Raw genomic sequence first — 17,865 nt, 5'->3', positions numbered from 1 at the left:
TTTGTTAAGATCGTTTAGCAGCTGCTGGCCCCGCTGCCAGTTGACGATATTTACGCGTGGATCCAGATGCTTCTGTCTGGCTGCTATGACGATGACGGCAGAATCTGCTGTCAACATCATCATCAGCACCATCATCACCGTCCAAAGCAGTGGTTTTCTCCCTTTTCCAGCCTGTCTTTAGCACCGAATGCCGGTTGTGTGGCTACCGGGAAGGGCGATGACATGATGATTAAAGCTGGCCATTTGTAATGTGTCTGGGGCTCCCTTACAAAGCAGTAAAAGAGGGATAATGTGCCCGAACCGCCAGCTCAAGCCCCGCAGCTGTCCCGCAGCCAGACACAACCAGACACACACACACACACACACACACACACACACACACACACACACACACACACACACACACACACACACACACACACACACACACACACACACACACGCAGATAGAGCATGGGTGGTAGAGGTGGGAGGAGGGTGGTGGTGGTAAGCGCGCCCTCCTCCTTCTTCCACCACACACACGCGTGCGCACACTCAGCCCCCACCAACTTCAATCAATTAGTCAATCAATTAGCCGGCCTCCACTCCACGCGCGGTCATCACGAGGCAGATTAGCTCAGTAATGATCAAATTAATTCTTAATCGCTGATAATGGACGCAGAATGAGTTTATTATTTTCAGGAAAAATGAGTTAGGCCTCTGTATTAGTTCCAAAGCTGTATGTGAGTTACCCTCACCCCAGACAATTTAGCATGCATAGGATGATCAGAAAAGCTCCTGCATGAGGTCATCCGAGGTTGACTGAACCGCTTCCTGGTGATAGGTTGCATGCAGAATTATAAACACGTTGCCTAATATTTGTATTGATCACATAACAACATTGAAAAGAAGACATCAAGCTGTGTTTATACATGAGGCATGTGTATGACACATAACACACTAAAGGAAAGATATTTGCAAAAATAAGTTAATTTCCAAAATTATATTTTCACAAATCTCAACATATTTTCATAAAGTATGACATGGAAATGTAGTCCAACATTTTAAACCTTTTTAAAAGGTTTTATTCACGAAAAACAATATTAGCCTGTGACACGTATTGCTTTTGTTTTTATAGCGTAACAACTGTGTTTTAAGTGCAGCTGAATGCAGAAATGAGCACTGCTGGTCCCCTCCGACACTTGCACTCCTCATCCCGTCTCAAAACCTTGACAGGAGTTTGAAATTTCCGGGCTTATGTTGGAGGCTGCGATTGGCCCAGGAGGAGCTTACCTACATGCAAATGAAGCAACGCAACCTTGCTGCCTCTGATCCAGAGCGTGAGGAGGAGGACCAGGAATACACTCACGTTCCCCGAGCCCTAGAAAAAACACCTTCAACTCCTTCAATGTTAAAACTCCACAATTAAACGGGCTAGGAGCAAAAAAAAAAACAAACAGAGGAAGACAAAAGCCGCTTTCGTAATTTCTACGCACCAATCGTGTAGAAACCAATAACGGAATACAAGGGACAGACAGATTCAGGCAATACTTCAATACTGTTATGAAGCGAGAATGAGTAGCGCAGAAAACAGCGGGAGCAAGTGCTCGTCGGGCCCGATTTCCAGCTTTACCATCCAGTCCATTTTAGGCACGCCGTCCGATGCGCCGCGCTCCGGGAACAAGGAGCTCTCCAAGGGGCCACCGCCACCGCCGCGGAGGCGCTCACTGTCGGTGTCCTCCGAGGAGTGCAGCGGCGGGGAGGACTCAGCAGACTGCTTCTGCTCCGACACGGGTCACAGCGAGCCATGCACCCAGCACCGAGCCCATAACTTCTGTTTAGGTGAGAAATATATTACTACATCTATTATTACTATTATTCTTTATTACAGAAAAGCGGTACGAAATATTTAGGTGGCACACAATAATTTAAATGTTACTACACACATTCAGCCTACTGTTTTTTTTTTTTTTTTTACATTATTTGTTTACTATATAACATGGCATGACAAAAGGCCTAATTAGTTCATCTTTTTATTTATTTATTTAAAAAATAAACACCTGTTTTCTGTTTTTGTTTGCACTTCAGCTCACATTTCATTAGCCCGTGTGTGTGACTGTCACACTCTCATACAGCTCATCCACTGCCACTTGTTTGTTGTGTGCAGACTATCATCGCAGCAGCAGCAGCGGAAGAGTGAAAGGTCGAATAATTAGCCGTCTGTCTTTCCTCTCATTTCAAATTTAATTGAGCCTGCTAATTGATGAAACATGTTTCTAAAATGGCTGCACTACACGTCGTCAATTGAGCGTTAAATAGAGCTGGTTTTTATTAATAGCTTACTGTACACCGAGCGTACTCATGCTGAATTGTTTATTTAAAAAGTCACCGTCGATTTAGGAAGTCAGAGTTCACACTTGACGAACTCTCAAACTGAGTATGTGGGGAAAAAATGTGAAATTATTATTTTTTCAGTCGCCTGTTTAATAAGCTGAGATGTTTTTCTCCGTTATGATGTTAACCACCTCATTCTCTTCCTGCTCGCGCTTATAGGTCCCGCTAAAGGACTTCTGTCTGCGAAAGACGGGCTCGCGCGACGGCCGCACCTGCCACAGCCTCTGCTGCAGGATTATAAGGAGGAGCAGGAGAGACCGTGCCATCAAATGTCACCTTTGTCGGAGGAGAGACACACAGACGGTGCGGACAAGCAGGGCAACTCAGCCAAGAAGAAGACGCGCACGGTTTTCTCCCGGAGTCAGGTGTACCAGCTGGAGTCCACCTTCGACATGAAGCGGTACCTGAGCAGCTCGGAGCGGGCCTGCTTAGCCTCCAGCCTGCAGCTGACGGAGACTCAGGTCAAGACGTGGTTTCAGAACAGGAGGAACAAATGGAAACGGCAGCTATCAGCTGAACTGGAGGCGGCCAACATGGCACACGCTTCCGCACAGACACTAGTGGGGATGCCGCTGGTTTTCAGAGATAACTCCTTACTGCGTGTTCCGGTTCCCCGGTCTATCGCCTTTCCGACGCCCCTTTATTACCCGGGGAGCCTGTCAGGGTTACCTTTATACAACCTGTATAACAAGATTGAGTACTGATTGACTCTGCTGTATGTTCACCACTACAGTCCACGTAAAAAACCGCATTACAAAACACTACAACCTTCTTATAAGTGTCTCCACATAACCCCTGTATATTAATTGTATCACTTTATTTGTTGAGGAAATTTTTATTATGCAGCAACTGTACGTCTCACATGAAACAACCAAGCTTCCCTGAATGTATAAAATACACCATGTGTATAATTAATAACAATCATTTTTGTATTTTTTTATTTTCCTTCTCCTCCTTTAACTCATTAAATAATGGAGTTTAACATTCATATCACATTCAAGAAAAAATGGACTCCACAAAAAATGCTTTTACACTGTTTTTATTCATAATTGGTTCGTCACATATATTGCAAAGCATCAGTCATTTTATTTCACCTAACAGGAAAGACATAATCATTCCATTTAAGGAAAAATATCATTGTTTCTATTGTAATTTAGACCTTCAATAATAACCTTCTCATTCAATAAATTTTCTATTTCAGTGAAAATGGAGCTTTCTTGGTTTTATGTTATGTTATGTTATATGTATTTATATAACAATTAGATTTTTTAAACAGAAGGACAATACTGAAATCAATTGTAAACAAGGCTAATGTTCAATTCTCCTTAGCTGTGTTGACACTATTTGTGGGGGGCACACAGACAGTACACAAACTAATGTGACCACAAGACGTTCTATTGAAATAACCAGTATGATAATCTCTATGTTAAAGGCTCATGATATAATCAGATATACTTTTTGTTGTAGAGCTGCAGTAATTCTCACCTGGAGGGTTTTTATCAGTAGCGCTTTAAAACTAAGAACACCTGTTCTTTACCAAAGTGAGGAAGAAAACCTGGAATACACTGCCGTTCATTAAAACATATGACTTTACTGCATATACGATAGTTTACACTGCTGTTGACTTACATCAAATATTAAGTTGTGAGCTTTTTGACAGGTGCATTTTAATTGTATCTGTGCAGGGACGCAGTGTGAAATGTGATGCATTTATCCTTCTTTGACGCTCGGGCTGTAGGTTTTTACCTTTGTTTGATTCCTAAGTAAATTAGCCTACAAGCAGAATAAAATATCAAGCTGTGTTTAGAACTGGAGATCAGGAAGTAAAGACTTTAAATCCATACTTTCAGATTCATTTATAAACACTGCTGCACTCTGCTTGAAATAAAGAGGTGGATGACCTGAGCAAGCTGCCTTGTTAATGTAATACATACAGAGGTAAAGAAGAAGTAGATGAAACACATTGTAGGGTGGAGAAGAGAATGCACACTATCATGAGCCAACATGCCTCTGGGCCGGATCTTCTCTCATTTGAAGTCTGCCTCATGTGGCTCGCTAGCATCAGGCCTTGAAAAGGGAAACATAATAAAGAGGGATATTGTCAAAGTTCAAGACTCGTGGCGTCATTAATGGAAGCTGTTCTCTTTTCTCCATCTGCACAATGACTTACTGTATCAGTTACACTTTGAATACCATATACAGTATGTCTTGTTAATTCAGAAGCTAGTTTTCAAGAGGTCGCATCAAAGTTCAATTTACTATTTCATAACAATTCAATACATGGAAATACTAAACACAAGGCTGAAGACAATCACTCACACACTCACACACACACACACACACACACACACACACACACACACACACACACACACACACACACACACACACACACACACACACACCCACCGTGTGGCTGATGGGGAGCGATAAAACCGTGTTATTTGCCAGCTTTTCTTGGGTGTCACATCATGAACAAGGGACCACCACCACCACCACTCAGCCAACCCCTACTACCCATCCCACCATGTGTGCTAATGGCTACATTACCTAGCAGAATCATGACTAGCCAGGCTCCGCTGCCCTGCAGATTATGCCTGACCCAATTTTTGCAACAGCCTCCCTGTGTTTCTGGGAAAATGGATAGCGTTAGACAACAGCAGTGATTTATGGATAACTCCAGCACCAGCTAAGAGGTGAGGCGCAGGGGGATGAATTTGTGACAGATAGGAGAGGGAGAGAAAAGAGAGATAGAGAGAGGGATGGGAGACCGTAACGCTTATGAAAAGGAGCAATAGCTTTGCTTGAATGAAGCTGTTTATTAGTTTCCAAGTGGTCATTATGTCATCAGGTGCGACGGCAATGCGCCGCTCTTTTGGATGGATGTTTGCACCCCACTGACTTGTGGGAAATCTGCATGACCTGTCACCTGAGGTTGTTTGATTTACAAGACAAGGAGAGAGAGAGAGAGATGTGTGGAGATGCGGTGACGAGCAAAGGAGAGAATAAGTGAAAGAGAGGAATAGGTGGGGGTAGAGGAGGGGGTTCTATGTAACTATGTATCACTGCAATGGCAGGTGTGAATTACAAATTTTAATAGCAGGGCAATGAAAATGATTTGAAGTGGTTTAAACTGCAAAGAGACAGCGACTGGCATGGTGATGAAGATTTGTTGAGATGATGTGTTGTGCCTTAGGATTCATCAAACCTGCCTGGTAAGGTGAAAAGCAAGTGTAATTCACTCTGTGGTATAATTTATGATGGGAGTAATGGAAACTGTGGGCTACACAGTGGAGAGGGAGAGGCAAAGACAGAGAGCACTGGGAATATTGATTCTCAGGATAGTTTTTAGAGCATATTTACAGGATCATAATGAACTAAAACCTCAGGATATCACCTCTTTTACATCTTGAGATAAAACAATGTAGATGAATCTGAACTTAATAGAGACCCCATTAAATTTAAACAGGCTGCAACAACATTACTTTACTTTTTATTTTATAATGTTCTCTTCTAATATTAGAAGAACTCTTTTTTTTTTCATCCTTTATTTGGATGAGGGGTTTTCAACTACCTAACATATTTACAGCCGTTTGATTTAAAGAGTGTATGTGTGGCTTCATATTAGAGCGGAAGGTTATGGAGTATAACACCACGAGCAGATGCAGAGCCTCGGGTCTGCCTCAAGACAAGAGTTTTAAAAGCGATCGCAATGCATTAAGCCAGACAACTCTCAAGACCTGTTTGCTCCCTAAATGAATTTGAGGGGAGCGTAACAAGGTTTTTGAGGCAGGCCCTGTCATCCGCTGGCTTTAACCAGCTTCTGTATTTATGGGTTAATGGTTAAAAAGGAGAGCTTGGACCAGAAGTGATTTTTCATGATTCTGTTTTATATCAACTGGAAATGAAGGAGCTGAAGGGAAATTGTGTTTGTCCCCCCCAGCCCCTACCCTTTCTCCTTAATAGGAGAGGCATATGCTTCTGAACCAGGCTAAGCCAATGTATGGATACAATATATTAAATAAAATATAATAAAATCATAGATTATTTGGTTACTGGAGCAGGCACAAAAACACTAGTATATATAGCTTTTATCAAGGTTTGAATTTAGTAATTTCTGTCTTAAACTCTATTTAGAGATGCTCATAACTCAAGGTCAAATACAAGCTGCTCTTTTATTTGAACTCCCCAAGAAAAACATTTAACCAAAAGTCTGGATTAGGGCTTTAATGGTAAAATGCATTATGCTTCGTTGTTAAATTACCAACCTTTTCTTGAATTGCCCGTTTTGAAGTGCCGTCCGCTGTCCAATATGCATCAAACTATTACAGGCTACAGTACAGTGGAGAGAACTCGGCTATTACTCTGGAGATAAGTCCATTAGCATTACCTTTGACACAATAATGGATGTGAGATACAATTCTCTGCTCTCCATTTTGTATTTGTAAGGATAATAGGGGGATTATCTTGAAGGCCTTATGCTACACACTCGAGAGTGAGACCACACTGAGGACAGAGAGCTCTGCAACAGTTGTTTTCACATCCTCCCCTCCCTCCCTCCCTCAGTCCTCCCCTCTGCTCCAAGACCCTCTCAGAGAGAGGCAGGGAAGATAAAGCATGTCATTATTCTATTAAAGACCTACAATTTTTGTAATGGGACTTGCAGCGGTCGGCAGAAGTGCAGGCAGCTTCTTCAATATCCTGGACATTATTTGCTCGTTTAGTTAAATGATGTTTCTAATTCCCTCATAATTACTTGTAATGAGGCTGTCTCCCTCGTTTTGATGCGGCAACATCTTAATACAGCATGGCATTCTTTTTTAGGGATAATTACCTCTCATGAGGCCGGGCAGCAAGGCTGGGGTTTGTTGTGCGCTGCACACGTGGCAAATTGGCTTGTTTCCTGCCATCTCGTCTTCCTGCAAATTGGTAAATTAAGTTTCTCGGCTGGAGCATTAGAACTGTTAAGTTTGCTTTCTCGGCTCCTTCAAATGATTGGCTTCACTGACAGAGAGATGGCTGTGTATTCTGTGTTTTGTCTTATTAACTTTGTAGACTGTTTATCTATAGTATACAGTAAATGTTAGGGGAGCTGAATGTTAGAGCATTAAGAAAAAAATGTTAAGAGTTTTAACAGTTCTCAAATTGTATTCCAGATCACAGAGCAAAACAAACTAAAACATATACAGATTCATTAAAAACGACTCCTTCATCTTAAATTATGTTTCCTTATAATCTTTCATGATTCATTATAAAGACAAAACATTAAAACCAGAGAACTAAAACTGTAATCCAATGTCATTTAGGTACAAACCTCAAAATCGTTTTGCAAAGAACTTAACGCTGGAATCATACAGTACAAATGAGGTGAATTTATTGTAACAATAGTGCCATAAAATGCACCGGCACAGAGGAGGAGCTCCATCCTTTTCATTAGGAAGGGAGACCAGCAAGTCTTTTTACTTTATTTTAATCTTAGTGTTAATAAACAAATAATTATTGTATATTTAAAAGTTCACATTGGAAGATTGCAAAATTCAGAAATATGTACTAAATTAAAAAAAATTGATTTTCCCTCTCCTGTTTCCCTTCCACCAGCAGAGCTGTCTGTGTTGTCCCTCTGAAATGATCCAGCTGCCGTACTCCAACCGCAGCCGTCGCAGGGTTGGCTGAGGGGTTTTTATTTCTAAGTGCTGATGTGTCGCAGACAGTTTGGCTCTACAAGGGCCTGTTATACGCCGATTAAAGAGAGGGAAGGAGTGCTCCCGCAGGGCCGCCTTGTACATTTACCCTGACCACAAAAAGGTCTAACGTTTATGCCCCGGTGCTGACATGACCTTCAAACAAGGTCCCTCTGCTGCCTGGGTGGATACTGGAACTGTCTGGAAGAGACCTGCAGTGAAACTAACAGACAGACAGGAAGAAATCATATCTTTTATATCAGGAATTACCTGTCTGCCATATCCTGTGAAGTTAGAAGATATGGCTTTTATTGGGAGATACAGGAAAGGATAGTTATTTTTCGCACTTATATGGCAAAATGTGATTGTGATTTTCCAAAAGCTTTTGTCAGTTTCATTGAATGTTGGAACATGATATAATAAGTATCTTTTCTCCATTAAAATCCCTACATTGAACAAACTGACAACCACAAAGGGTCACTAAATAATTCAGATCCAAATCCAGTCATAAGTCATCCATTGGTGGGACACAAACATATCACTTGCTATTGTTTTTATTAGTCAAAGCACAGACAGATTCTCAAGTGATCCTCTTGTTTTTGCTGGGTCAGTGATCTGTTTGTTATGAGATTTGATATCGAGTTCTTGTTAATAAGGAGAGTTGGGATCTCTTTGTAAGGACCAAGTGGTCCCTTTCAGCTGCAGGGGTCTCGTGTATAGAGAGATGATCTGTCACTTCAGTCTAAGACTGACTGTGGACCACATCGCCTGCAGCACAGCAGCATGAAGCACAATGAAAGCAGCACACTATCACCTGACAGCTAATTAGGGATCACTCCCCTGGAAGGGAATACATTCTCTTTGAGGGAATGAGAGAAAGAAAGCAAGAGGTCGCTGAAATCCGTGTCATGTGTCAGTCAAAGCCACAAGCCACCTGCGATTTCTAAAAGCAATTCCTTGATATGTTTGGATAGCACTGTAGTAAATTGTTAATGTTGGTGGTAAAAATTGGCCGGACATCAGTTCAAATATTAAGTGTTTGGTTTTTAACTCTCATGTCTCCCACTGGAGTGACCTTAAAATAAGAACCTCATATCACAACGTTCATGCAGTCCTTTTTAAATCTACCAGTTCAGCAACTCCGATTTTCCCCAATTGTGTGTGCCAATGTGCCCACATGTGTGCACAATGAGTGTGTGTGTGTGTGTGTGTGTGTGTGTGTGTGTGTGTGTGTGTGTGTGTGTGTGTGTGTGTGTGTATACATATATGCCTATCCAGCACAGTCGGAGTCTATGGTTTATACAGGAGACCTGGGATTTCTTTGAAAACACATTTGTAACCATTAGTTGAGTGTAGGGTTTCATGTGCAGAGTGCATCCTCTGCAATGGTGTCAGAGTTCCTGCGAGGCTCTGCAGCAGCCACTCTTGGAGGGACAGTGCTGAGAGGAGGAGGAGGAGGAGGAGGAGGAGGAGGAGGATGGAGGTGGTGGTGGTTGTGGTTGAGGAGGAGGGGGAGCACTGGAGCCTAGGCGTCCCACCAACAATGCATCCCGGCAGGCAGAGTGTAACCTGAGCCCCCCTCTGGCTCTGGTGTGGCCTGCCACAGCGCACTCCCTCTCGGCCCCCTTTGCACCCCCAAGATGCTTTTAAAGGGATTTGGTCAGTGAGAAAACAGCTCTTCAAAAGAATCGTCGTCACATTAGAAAGTAATTAGCCGGGCCTGAGGCCAAGGATTCCCTAACCTGACCAACGCTGCACCTCTAAACAATCCGTCTCGGTGCTAGGCGGCTGGTGAGGCACGTTCTCGGTGTACTGGGGAGGAGGCATTATGGCAGGGGAGATTCCCATGGTCCTGCAGGTGAACAAACCCTACAGAGGTCATTAGGAAAGGTTACTAGGTAATCCATCTGAGTAACGGTCTGCAGGTAGATTAGAAAGATGTCTCACAATACAGATACAGGCAACTGTTGAACCTTACTGTAGTCCAGATGTAAAGGAACAGGACACATTATTTATCCTGTTGCAGAATGACAGTTAAGAAATACATTACACTAATGTAATTATTTAGCAATGGCAAATTCAATAAAAACAAATACAGATTGGCTGTAGATACTCTGATGGTGTATAGCTGAAGTAACTTTCAGGCGTTGGTGATCTAGGAGTCTAACGCGGATGCAGACCGCCCCATTGCTTTTGCAGATCAATGCAGAGAAACCATTTCAGCACTTGGCCACCTGTTCTTTCAAGCCTGCAGGGCTTACTGGCCACAACCTTTCCTCTCACTATTAGAAAAACTAATCTGATTGGGAAAAAAGATGGAGGTGAGATGGGGCAGAAACTTACAAACCACATGCTGCAGGGAAGGACACGACACCGCCAGTCCTCTCCTCCAATGCCTCTGATGGTTTAAGAGCTACTATAGCCTACAGCATTATCAGGCTAACACACAGTGGGAGGTAGAGAGAAAGAGACAAAAGAGAAAACATGTGGGAATCCAATAGAATACACAAACAACACTGGTTTAAAGCAATTTTAAAGCACACCTTTATTTCGATTTTCTGTCTGTTTTCATCTAAGATTTAACTTAAAACTTGTAAGGGCTCTGCCATATGAATTTTTTCCATATATAATGACCATGTAGACGTCTTAAGCAAAGCGTATGCATCTATATTGTGCGGGAAAAAGATTCACTTCCAAGCCTTGAGTACTGATGTGGTAGGACATTGAAGATCGGGAAGGAAAACATACACTTGTTAAACCAGCAAGACCCAGAAATGGCACTGAGCAATTGACCAATTAGGAAGTGGTCCATCATGTCAAACTCATTTGCAAAGGGAAGGCTTAACCCTTAGGGTTCGAAGGTCGCGATCAAAGGGTGTCCCCCATGGGACCGCACAGAGATCCTTGAAGAAACGCTGATCCCAAGCTTTTGTAAAGGAATCTTCTAATTACAATAAATCTCCACTGCAAGGTAAAGACAGGAGTGCCTGGTACAGTGGCTATATGATAGCTCTCACCCGAGGGCCTGCAGCTAGCCTATAGATGTCTGGATAGAAGACTGATAGAAGATAGTGGTTGCCACTAAGGTAGTGGTCTCTCATTTGCCCAGGTCAGAACCTCAGAGAGCGATCACAGCTTTGGCAGCTCAGGTTGACCATCACCTCTGAGCCTTTATAGCCTCTGGTGTGTAACCGGGTCTTTGACCTTGCCCACAGATTAGTATCAGTATCAGTATTAGTACTGGATTTACATCTTCCATTCTTAGCCCTCTTTCTTTTATTGTCTTGTTTTCGCACAAAGGCGTGTCACGGTTGGGTTTCTTTGAATGGAGCACACTCTGTTAAATCGAGATGTTAGCCCTCTACGCTGAATCTTTGTGATTTGTTTGATTTTGCACTCTGATCTCTTTGGTCACATTTTAATACTACAGGCTGTTTGGTCACACAATGCTTGTGCTACGTTTTAAAATGTGTGTTCTTGACAATAGTCACTGTGATAATTGTTGATTGTAAAACGGTGGAATTACACCTGAAATCCTTAACATCTGTTCCTTTGATTGGGCATACCTGTAGCACTGTGTGGGAGAGTGACTTTCAAAGACTGCCGCTTAAAAGGAAACCAATAAGCATGCATTATTTACCTTATACGGTTCATTTAAAACTGCTGGCTTAGTAAAAAAGAAAAAAGGGAAGATTTCCAAAGATTTGTATCAGAGTTAGTGTTAAACTGAGTAAACCCTCACCCTTCACACTTTCATAGTGTCCACTAAGGTACAACATATCATGGCTATTTTGAAATCCACGGCTGTATGTTCAACCGCGTTTCCCTCTACATATTGAATCTCGCTTGCAGAACAACCTTCTTTGTTCCTGCTCCAAGTAAAGCTGTATGACACTCTCTGTGCTTCTCAGCGGGCTCTACTGTCAGCCAAAGGGGGAGGAGAGAGGAAAAGGAGGGGAGAGTAGTAGTTTGTTCTTCCTGCAATTAGCATTCACGGTTAGCTAAGCAGAACTAATGCAGCGAATCTTTGAGTCTCACGTTACCTGTCCTCCACCGCCGGAGTACCTTCAGGCCAGATTAAACTGTAGCGAGATGACAAACCCCCTATGTATCCGTTACACGCCTTTTATTATTAGCAGTGTTATTGGTAATTCCTCTTTAATGGCCACGACAAAAAACTATGCATTGGCTTAGGAGGACTTATAAAAACACAGGACACCGCATGGGGGTGGGCAATGTGCTAGTGATACTGTAATTTTGAAAACAAACAGAGTGAGAATTACGCCTGCATTGGTGTGGCATTGTTTGGCAGCACTGACGGAAGGGATAACTCCCAGCGGCACATTTTGATCCGACCTGTTTTAAGTGATGTCTTCCCATGACAACAGTTAGTGCTGTCACAGGTCAACAAAAGAGGCCCTCAAGCGTCCCTCATTCATTGACTTCATTCATATTTTATGCCAACATCTATTTTTATTCAACCAATAAAAGGTTGTCTTCATTCAAATGTTCTGCGCCTCCGTTTTAAATCAAACTTTTGTGTCATCTCTGGTATGTTCTTTTAGCATCTGGGTCAAGACTGAATGATCTCATTCCTCCCTTTTCAACTGGGGAAGGATCAGGATATGGGCTCACCGTGTCACCATTATGGGATGTGGATGAAACTGCAATGATCTCATGAGTCTTAAGTGACACAACAACGTGGCCACTTAGCAGACCTTGTCACGCAGTTCCAAGAAAATATCGCACTGCTATTTTCAGCTCACGGATATACAGGTTCTTGTTGGTGATCGGTATGTTTATCTGCAGACAAAGAATTACCATCTAGATGTAGGATTATTATTATGAATATGTAAGTGAAACAAAATAGTGCTGCAGCTTTATTTTGTCTTGCAAAATAATGGACAATCAATGTCCCAAGCTAAGTCTCTTCCATATTTACCTGTGGATTTGCTGTGTTTATCCTCAGCTAATCACTATCAGTCCTCTGAAGTGTTGTCTTATCAGTTACAAACAGGTACAAGCAGCGCAAGTGCTCCCAATTGATCCACTAAAGACTCCCACCGTCATGAGGCCACTGTCTAGTCACACAGAGCCCAAGGAAGACACTGCTCCGAATCAATAAGTCTTCCTGTGACACTGGCTCTGCTAAGTCTACATCGCTAGTAGCTCATCACTGTAAATGTGAGAGGCAGTGGAAGAAATCATTTAAATAGAACGGATACAATACAGCTGCATTGATGATATTAATTGCATAAGTTGTTTGGCTTTATTCTGACCTAGTGGACATGTTTATGTACTTGTTTTTGTTTTTTTTAGGTGCCAAATAAAGTTTTTTTTCAAAACTATGTCTGCTGCTTGCCTTATCTATGCTGCTGCAATGCAATTCTTCAATCTGTTATCGTGAGGGACACACATTTGCATTTGCAATCAATGCTTGGTAATTTCTGGAAAAGGTTGACGCACATTTTAGCAAATGGTTAGAGGCATTTAATTAATGTTGTATGTTTAACATACATGGTTTTAGCAGAAAATTGATAATTTTGATGGACAGCCAAACTCAGAAAACCAAAGCTATTTGCAGGAGGAATTACAGGCAGCGTATGAAAAACAAAAGAAAAATCACATTTAACTGCAGGGTTTTTATTGCCTAGTGGACATAACTTACTGGTTAGTTTAAATGAAAGCCAAAGTGAATTGTCTTCACTAAACTGAAATTTCACAGGTATTAGAAATATTTCATGAATATATTTCAGCCTTAAATCAAGACTGAGGTACAACTCCAAGTGCACTAATATTTCTGTTTGTATCACCCCGTATCCTTGTTGAACCACAGCTACTTGCCTCTACTTGATGTCCAATCTAAATAAAAAAGATTGTAATATAATAAAGGACCCATAGTCCCTACTTATACAGTACTTATTGAGTGGAACATTGAGATTTATATAACTCCTCTCAATGAGAGAGAAAGAGAGAAAAGGAGAGAAAGAGGGAAAGAGAGTTTCTCTATGATTGCGAGGGGGGTTAAGGTTACCGACTAATTTCCCAGTCGTTACCTGCCGACAGCACCACATCCGGTCTCCTCAGTGTTTTTCAACAGGGAACAGTACAATCTGTTATACTGTAGTGATCATCAGCTCTTCCTCGACCAATGATTACCAGTAATTACCTGTTTTTCTCTCCCTCCATCCATCCCTCCTCCTCCTCCCCCCTCTCTCTCTCTCTCCTCTCTCCTCTCTCTTCTCTCTCTCATCTCTCTCTCTCCTCCTCTCTCTCTCCTCTCTTCTCTCTCTCTCTCTGTCTCTCTCTCTCGTCTCCCTCTCTCTCTTCCCCTTTCTCCCTTGACGCTATTACCTCTAACTGACTGTTGTGGAGCAAAGAGGAGGTGTGTAGAGAACAAGGCAGGCTTTTATGGACTACCCACCAGCGCCACTCCACACCGCTCCATTTTGAAATTATCGGGTCCCCTTGCTTTTGAAGTCTCTGTAAGCGCACCCTCCTATTTACGAGATGGCTATGTACTTAAAGGTCACAGATTGATCAAGAGGTCCTAAAGATGGCCTTTTCCATGAAAGCACCGCAATACTGTGGCTTCTACAGGCCACATCTGTGGGAGAAAGAGGGAAAATAAAATACATCACTCCCCCAAAGTCAGGCATATTCAGACTTTAATGTACAATTCCATTTACCCTGGAAAATGCCACAATTGAGTATGGAATTCACAATGAGCAATTTATCAGTGCTTTTTTGTCCATTTCTGTTGGCTCAGGCTTAAGCATATTTTACTTACTGATTACCCACAGGTCATTTTACAAATGTGTCAGACTCTAACTTTGTTTGAACATGAGACCTTCACTACATTGTTTTGTCCATTTTAGAAAAAAAAAATACATTTGACACACACACACACACACACTAAACAGCAGCAGCAATATTTTTGACAGAATCTGGTGGAAATAACAACGAGCAGCCGGCAGTGTACTGCAGCACATCAGCTCTCAGTTAAATATTAAATACATGGGTGTTATTATAAAAGCCCCAGGTTACAGTATAGTTATTCACTTCTTTGTGCATGTTTCTGCATTTAAAAAAGAATATTCTCATTGTGTTTAAATCAAGAATGACTTCTAATACTTGACTGTATGATATGTTACCGCTACCACAAACAATTTGCTCCGTTTCTTCTGATAACAATATATTCTATATTTTAATTATATATATTTCTTTTAACGAGATACTTTCTTTTGTATTATGACATAGTAACTACATTGTTACTACAAGTTGTGACGTTTATGTGTGTTTTCTAATCAGTATGTTTTTCTATTAATAGGTTTTACTGATCAGAGAATGAATTGTGATTACGACATCTTTTCCACATTATAGAGTGTTTCAGTGTTGGATTTGTGCAAGTTGTGTTACATGTTATTTCTATAGTTAGAACATGGGGTTTCTATTCTAATAATCCTATTCTAAAAGGTAGAAAACCCATTAATGATGTACTTTAATGCAGGACTAGGACGTGACAAATAATACTACGTCTTTCTACTGTACAGCTCCACATTAAAACTATTCTGAGACAATCTAATCTACTGTCCTCAATAACAGAAACTCACCTTTTCTCATCACAAGCATGAAATAAAACCTAATCGTTTATCTACATGTGTCATTGTTAATCTTTAGATTTCACTGGCTCTTGTTCTTCATATGACATCAAATATTTGAAATCATTGACTAAATGTTGTTCTATGATGTTATTATCTTATTATTAGGATACCATTTTCTAGTTATAATAGTAATTTAAGAAGATTTCTTTTATAAAGAGTGAGTATATACGGCGTCTACATCATTTAATTTCAACACGGTTTAAATATGAATAGTGAACAGTACAGATGGACTAAGAGAGAGAGCACCTTCACTCACTTGGATATTTGTATAACTAATGTAATCCCCTGAATCAAAGTGTTTGTCTTAGACTCACTCGCTCAGAACACCAATGTGTCAGCACCAAACAAAGCTGTACAAAAGCACGCAGGCTTCATTCATCATAGGGTCCCAAACTAAACTCACTCTGTTATTATTATTGATAGTCAGTGCCTTCAGCCTGTCTTATTTATTAGCCAACTGGGGATAAATGGGAGACAGCCAGACGGAATATGCGATGCCAATTTGACCCTTTGTGTTTTAAAATATGCACACTGTGAACACCAGGCCGGGCAACTTGGCAGCAGCACAGACTTAGAAATTTTATTGATTGCATCACTCGCCAATAATATGAAGTATGTCACATTTGACAACACTATAAGAAGAAGGGTCAGAGCGCTAGGACCAATGAAACAGTTTTGAGAGGGGGAGCGGAGAGATGGATGTTGTTTTCTACAACATTAACCTTGCAAATGGCTGCCAGAGAGCAGCGATGCTTCACACAGTCTTAACACAAAGTTAAACATCTCAAACCATTAAAAATATCTGTACTTGATGCAAGGAGCTCAGATTAAGTAATATATTTCCAGATAAATGTAAATCTTATTAGCATCACAACAACGCTCGTGGCAAAAACACTGGGTGATTTGGAAAGTGTCCCCTGCTGTCTGCTAGTGGGGATGACAGATGAGGTGAGGACGATGTAAAGGGATTGGTGTGGAGCAGGGGTGGTGTTGGGGTGTTGGGAGCGAGAGTTAAATCTCTCCAAAATGAGTAATCCTACATAATAATATCCTCATGTGTCTTGATAAGAGCAAACCCTGAACAAGCCGACAGCATCCGTCAGCATGGTCTATGAAAACTCACTAACAACGTTATGGATCCTGAAGGCAGCCATTGCCCCGGCAAATATGCTCTGTGAACCTCTAATTTGGCAGCTATATCTTCTTTAACGACACCATTACCACTGGCTATCACCATAACCGCATCCACAGCAACAATCCTCACAAAACCCATAATGTGAAACCACGTTAAGATGGCTCCCGTGGACTCATACTGGAGTGCTGCTGTGCTGTTACACACACGAACAGGCTACAAACCCACACAACCACAGGAGTTAAATGCTCTCTACTGACTACATTAGCTATCTGGTATTGTTTTAACTGGGAAGTAATTAACTGACTTGGTCAATAGGTGGGATGGAGAGCCAGTCTGCGAGGTGTTTATAGGTCCCAAGAGTCATGGCGGGGGTGAGAGGGCACGGTAGAGCCTATTTATCCAAACTCAATGACCTGACAGCTCCTCCACTAAAGGCTCACCCTCATATCAATTATTGATAAGAGACTTTATTTAAATAAAAAAACAGCTTTCATCCATAACTACAGATAGACTGTGCACATGTATTATCCATGTTTGTTTGAGAGTATGTGTTTGAATGTGTAACTGTGTGTTAATCAGACAAGCTGAATGTGCTCCCTTTTTATCTTTTAACACACTGTGCGGAAAGGCGCTGCGGATCAGTAAATGGCTCCCTTTGCTAATCATCTCTGCTGTAGCAAGGGAAAAAGGGAGAGATAAATGTTTGAGTGGAGAGGTTGAGGGCGTCTCTTTCAGACCTGCCCCTACTGTCTGCGAATAAAAGCCTGAAAAGGAGCCACAACGACAGGCTAGAAGTGAGTCCAACTGGGCTTTGAAAACGCTGCCTCTTCTCCGGGCCTTGGTGCTAATGCATCTGACTCAAAGGCTTTAAGCCGGTGAGAGAGAGAGAGAGAGAGAGGGAGAGAGAGAGGCAGGAAGAAAGAAAAGGAGAGAGAAAAGGGTAGAGAGACAGAGAACTGGTGCTACAGAGAACAAAGAGCTCCAAGGTGTGCACTCGGTATTCAGTAATTGG

The 17,865-nt window shown here is 41.8% G+C and overlaps 1 protein-coding gene across 1 annotated transcript; it reads left to right on the top strand.

The window, feature by feature from the left end:
- Nucleotides 1–1,340: 1,340 nt before the first annotated feature.
- hmx2 (H6 family homeobox 2) lies at nt 1,341–3,578 on the top strand. The gene is made up of 2 exons (XM_029450025.1): nt 1,341–1,821; nt 2,533–3,578. The coding sequence occupies exons 1-2, from the start codon at nt 1,554–1,556 to the stop codon at nt 3,075–3,077; spliced, it is 813 nt and encodes a 270-aa protein (XP_029305885.1). The 5' UTR covers nt 1,341–1,553; the 3' UTR covers nt 3,078–3,578.
- The last annotated feature ends 14,287 nt before the right edge of the window (nt 3,579–17,865 follow it).

Source organism: Cottoperca gobio, chromosome 15 (genome assembly GCF_900634415.1).
Source record: "Cottoperca gobio chromosome 15, fCotGob3.1, whole genome shotgun sequence".
Taxonomy (NCBI): Eukaryota; Metazoa; Chordata; class Actinopteri; order Perciformes; family Bovichtidae; genus Cottoperca; species Cottoperca gobio.
Note: the sequence above shows the minus strand (reverse complement) of the source record. Positions and strands in the feature narration are given on the sequence as shown.

What these genes read in the sequence shown, in the direction of transcription:
- hmx2 (XM_029450025.1), top strand. Translation starts at nt 1,554, where the DNA reads ATGAGTAGCGCAGAAAACAGCGGGAGCAAGTGCTCGTCGGGCCCGATT. An exon ending in AGCCCATAACTTCTGTTTAG is followed by an intron (nt 1,822 to 2,532) that starts GTGAGAAATATA and finishes TCGCGCTTATAG; the next exon opens with GTCCCGCTAAAGGACTTCTG.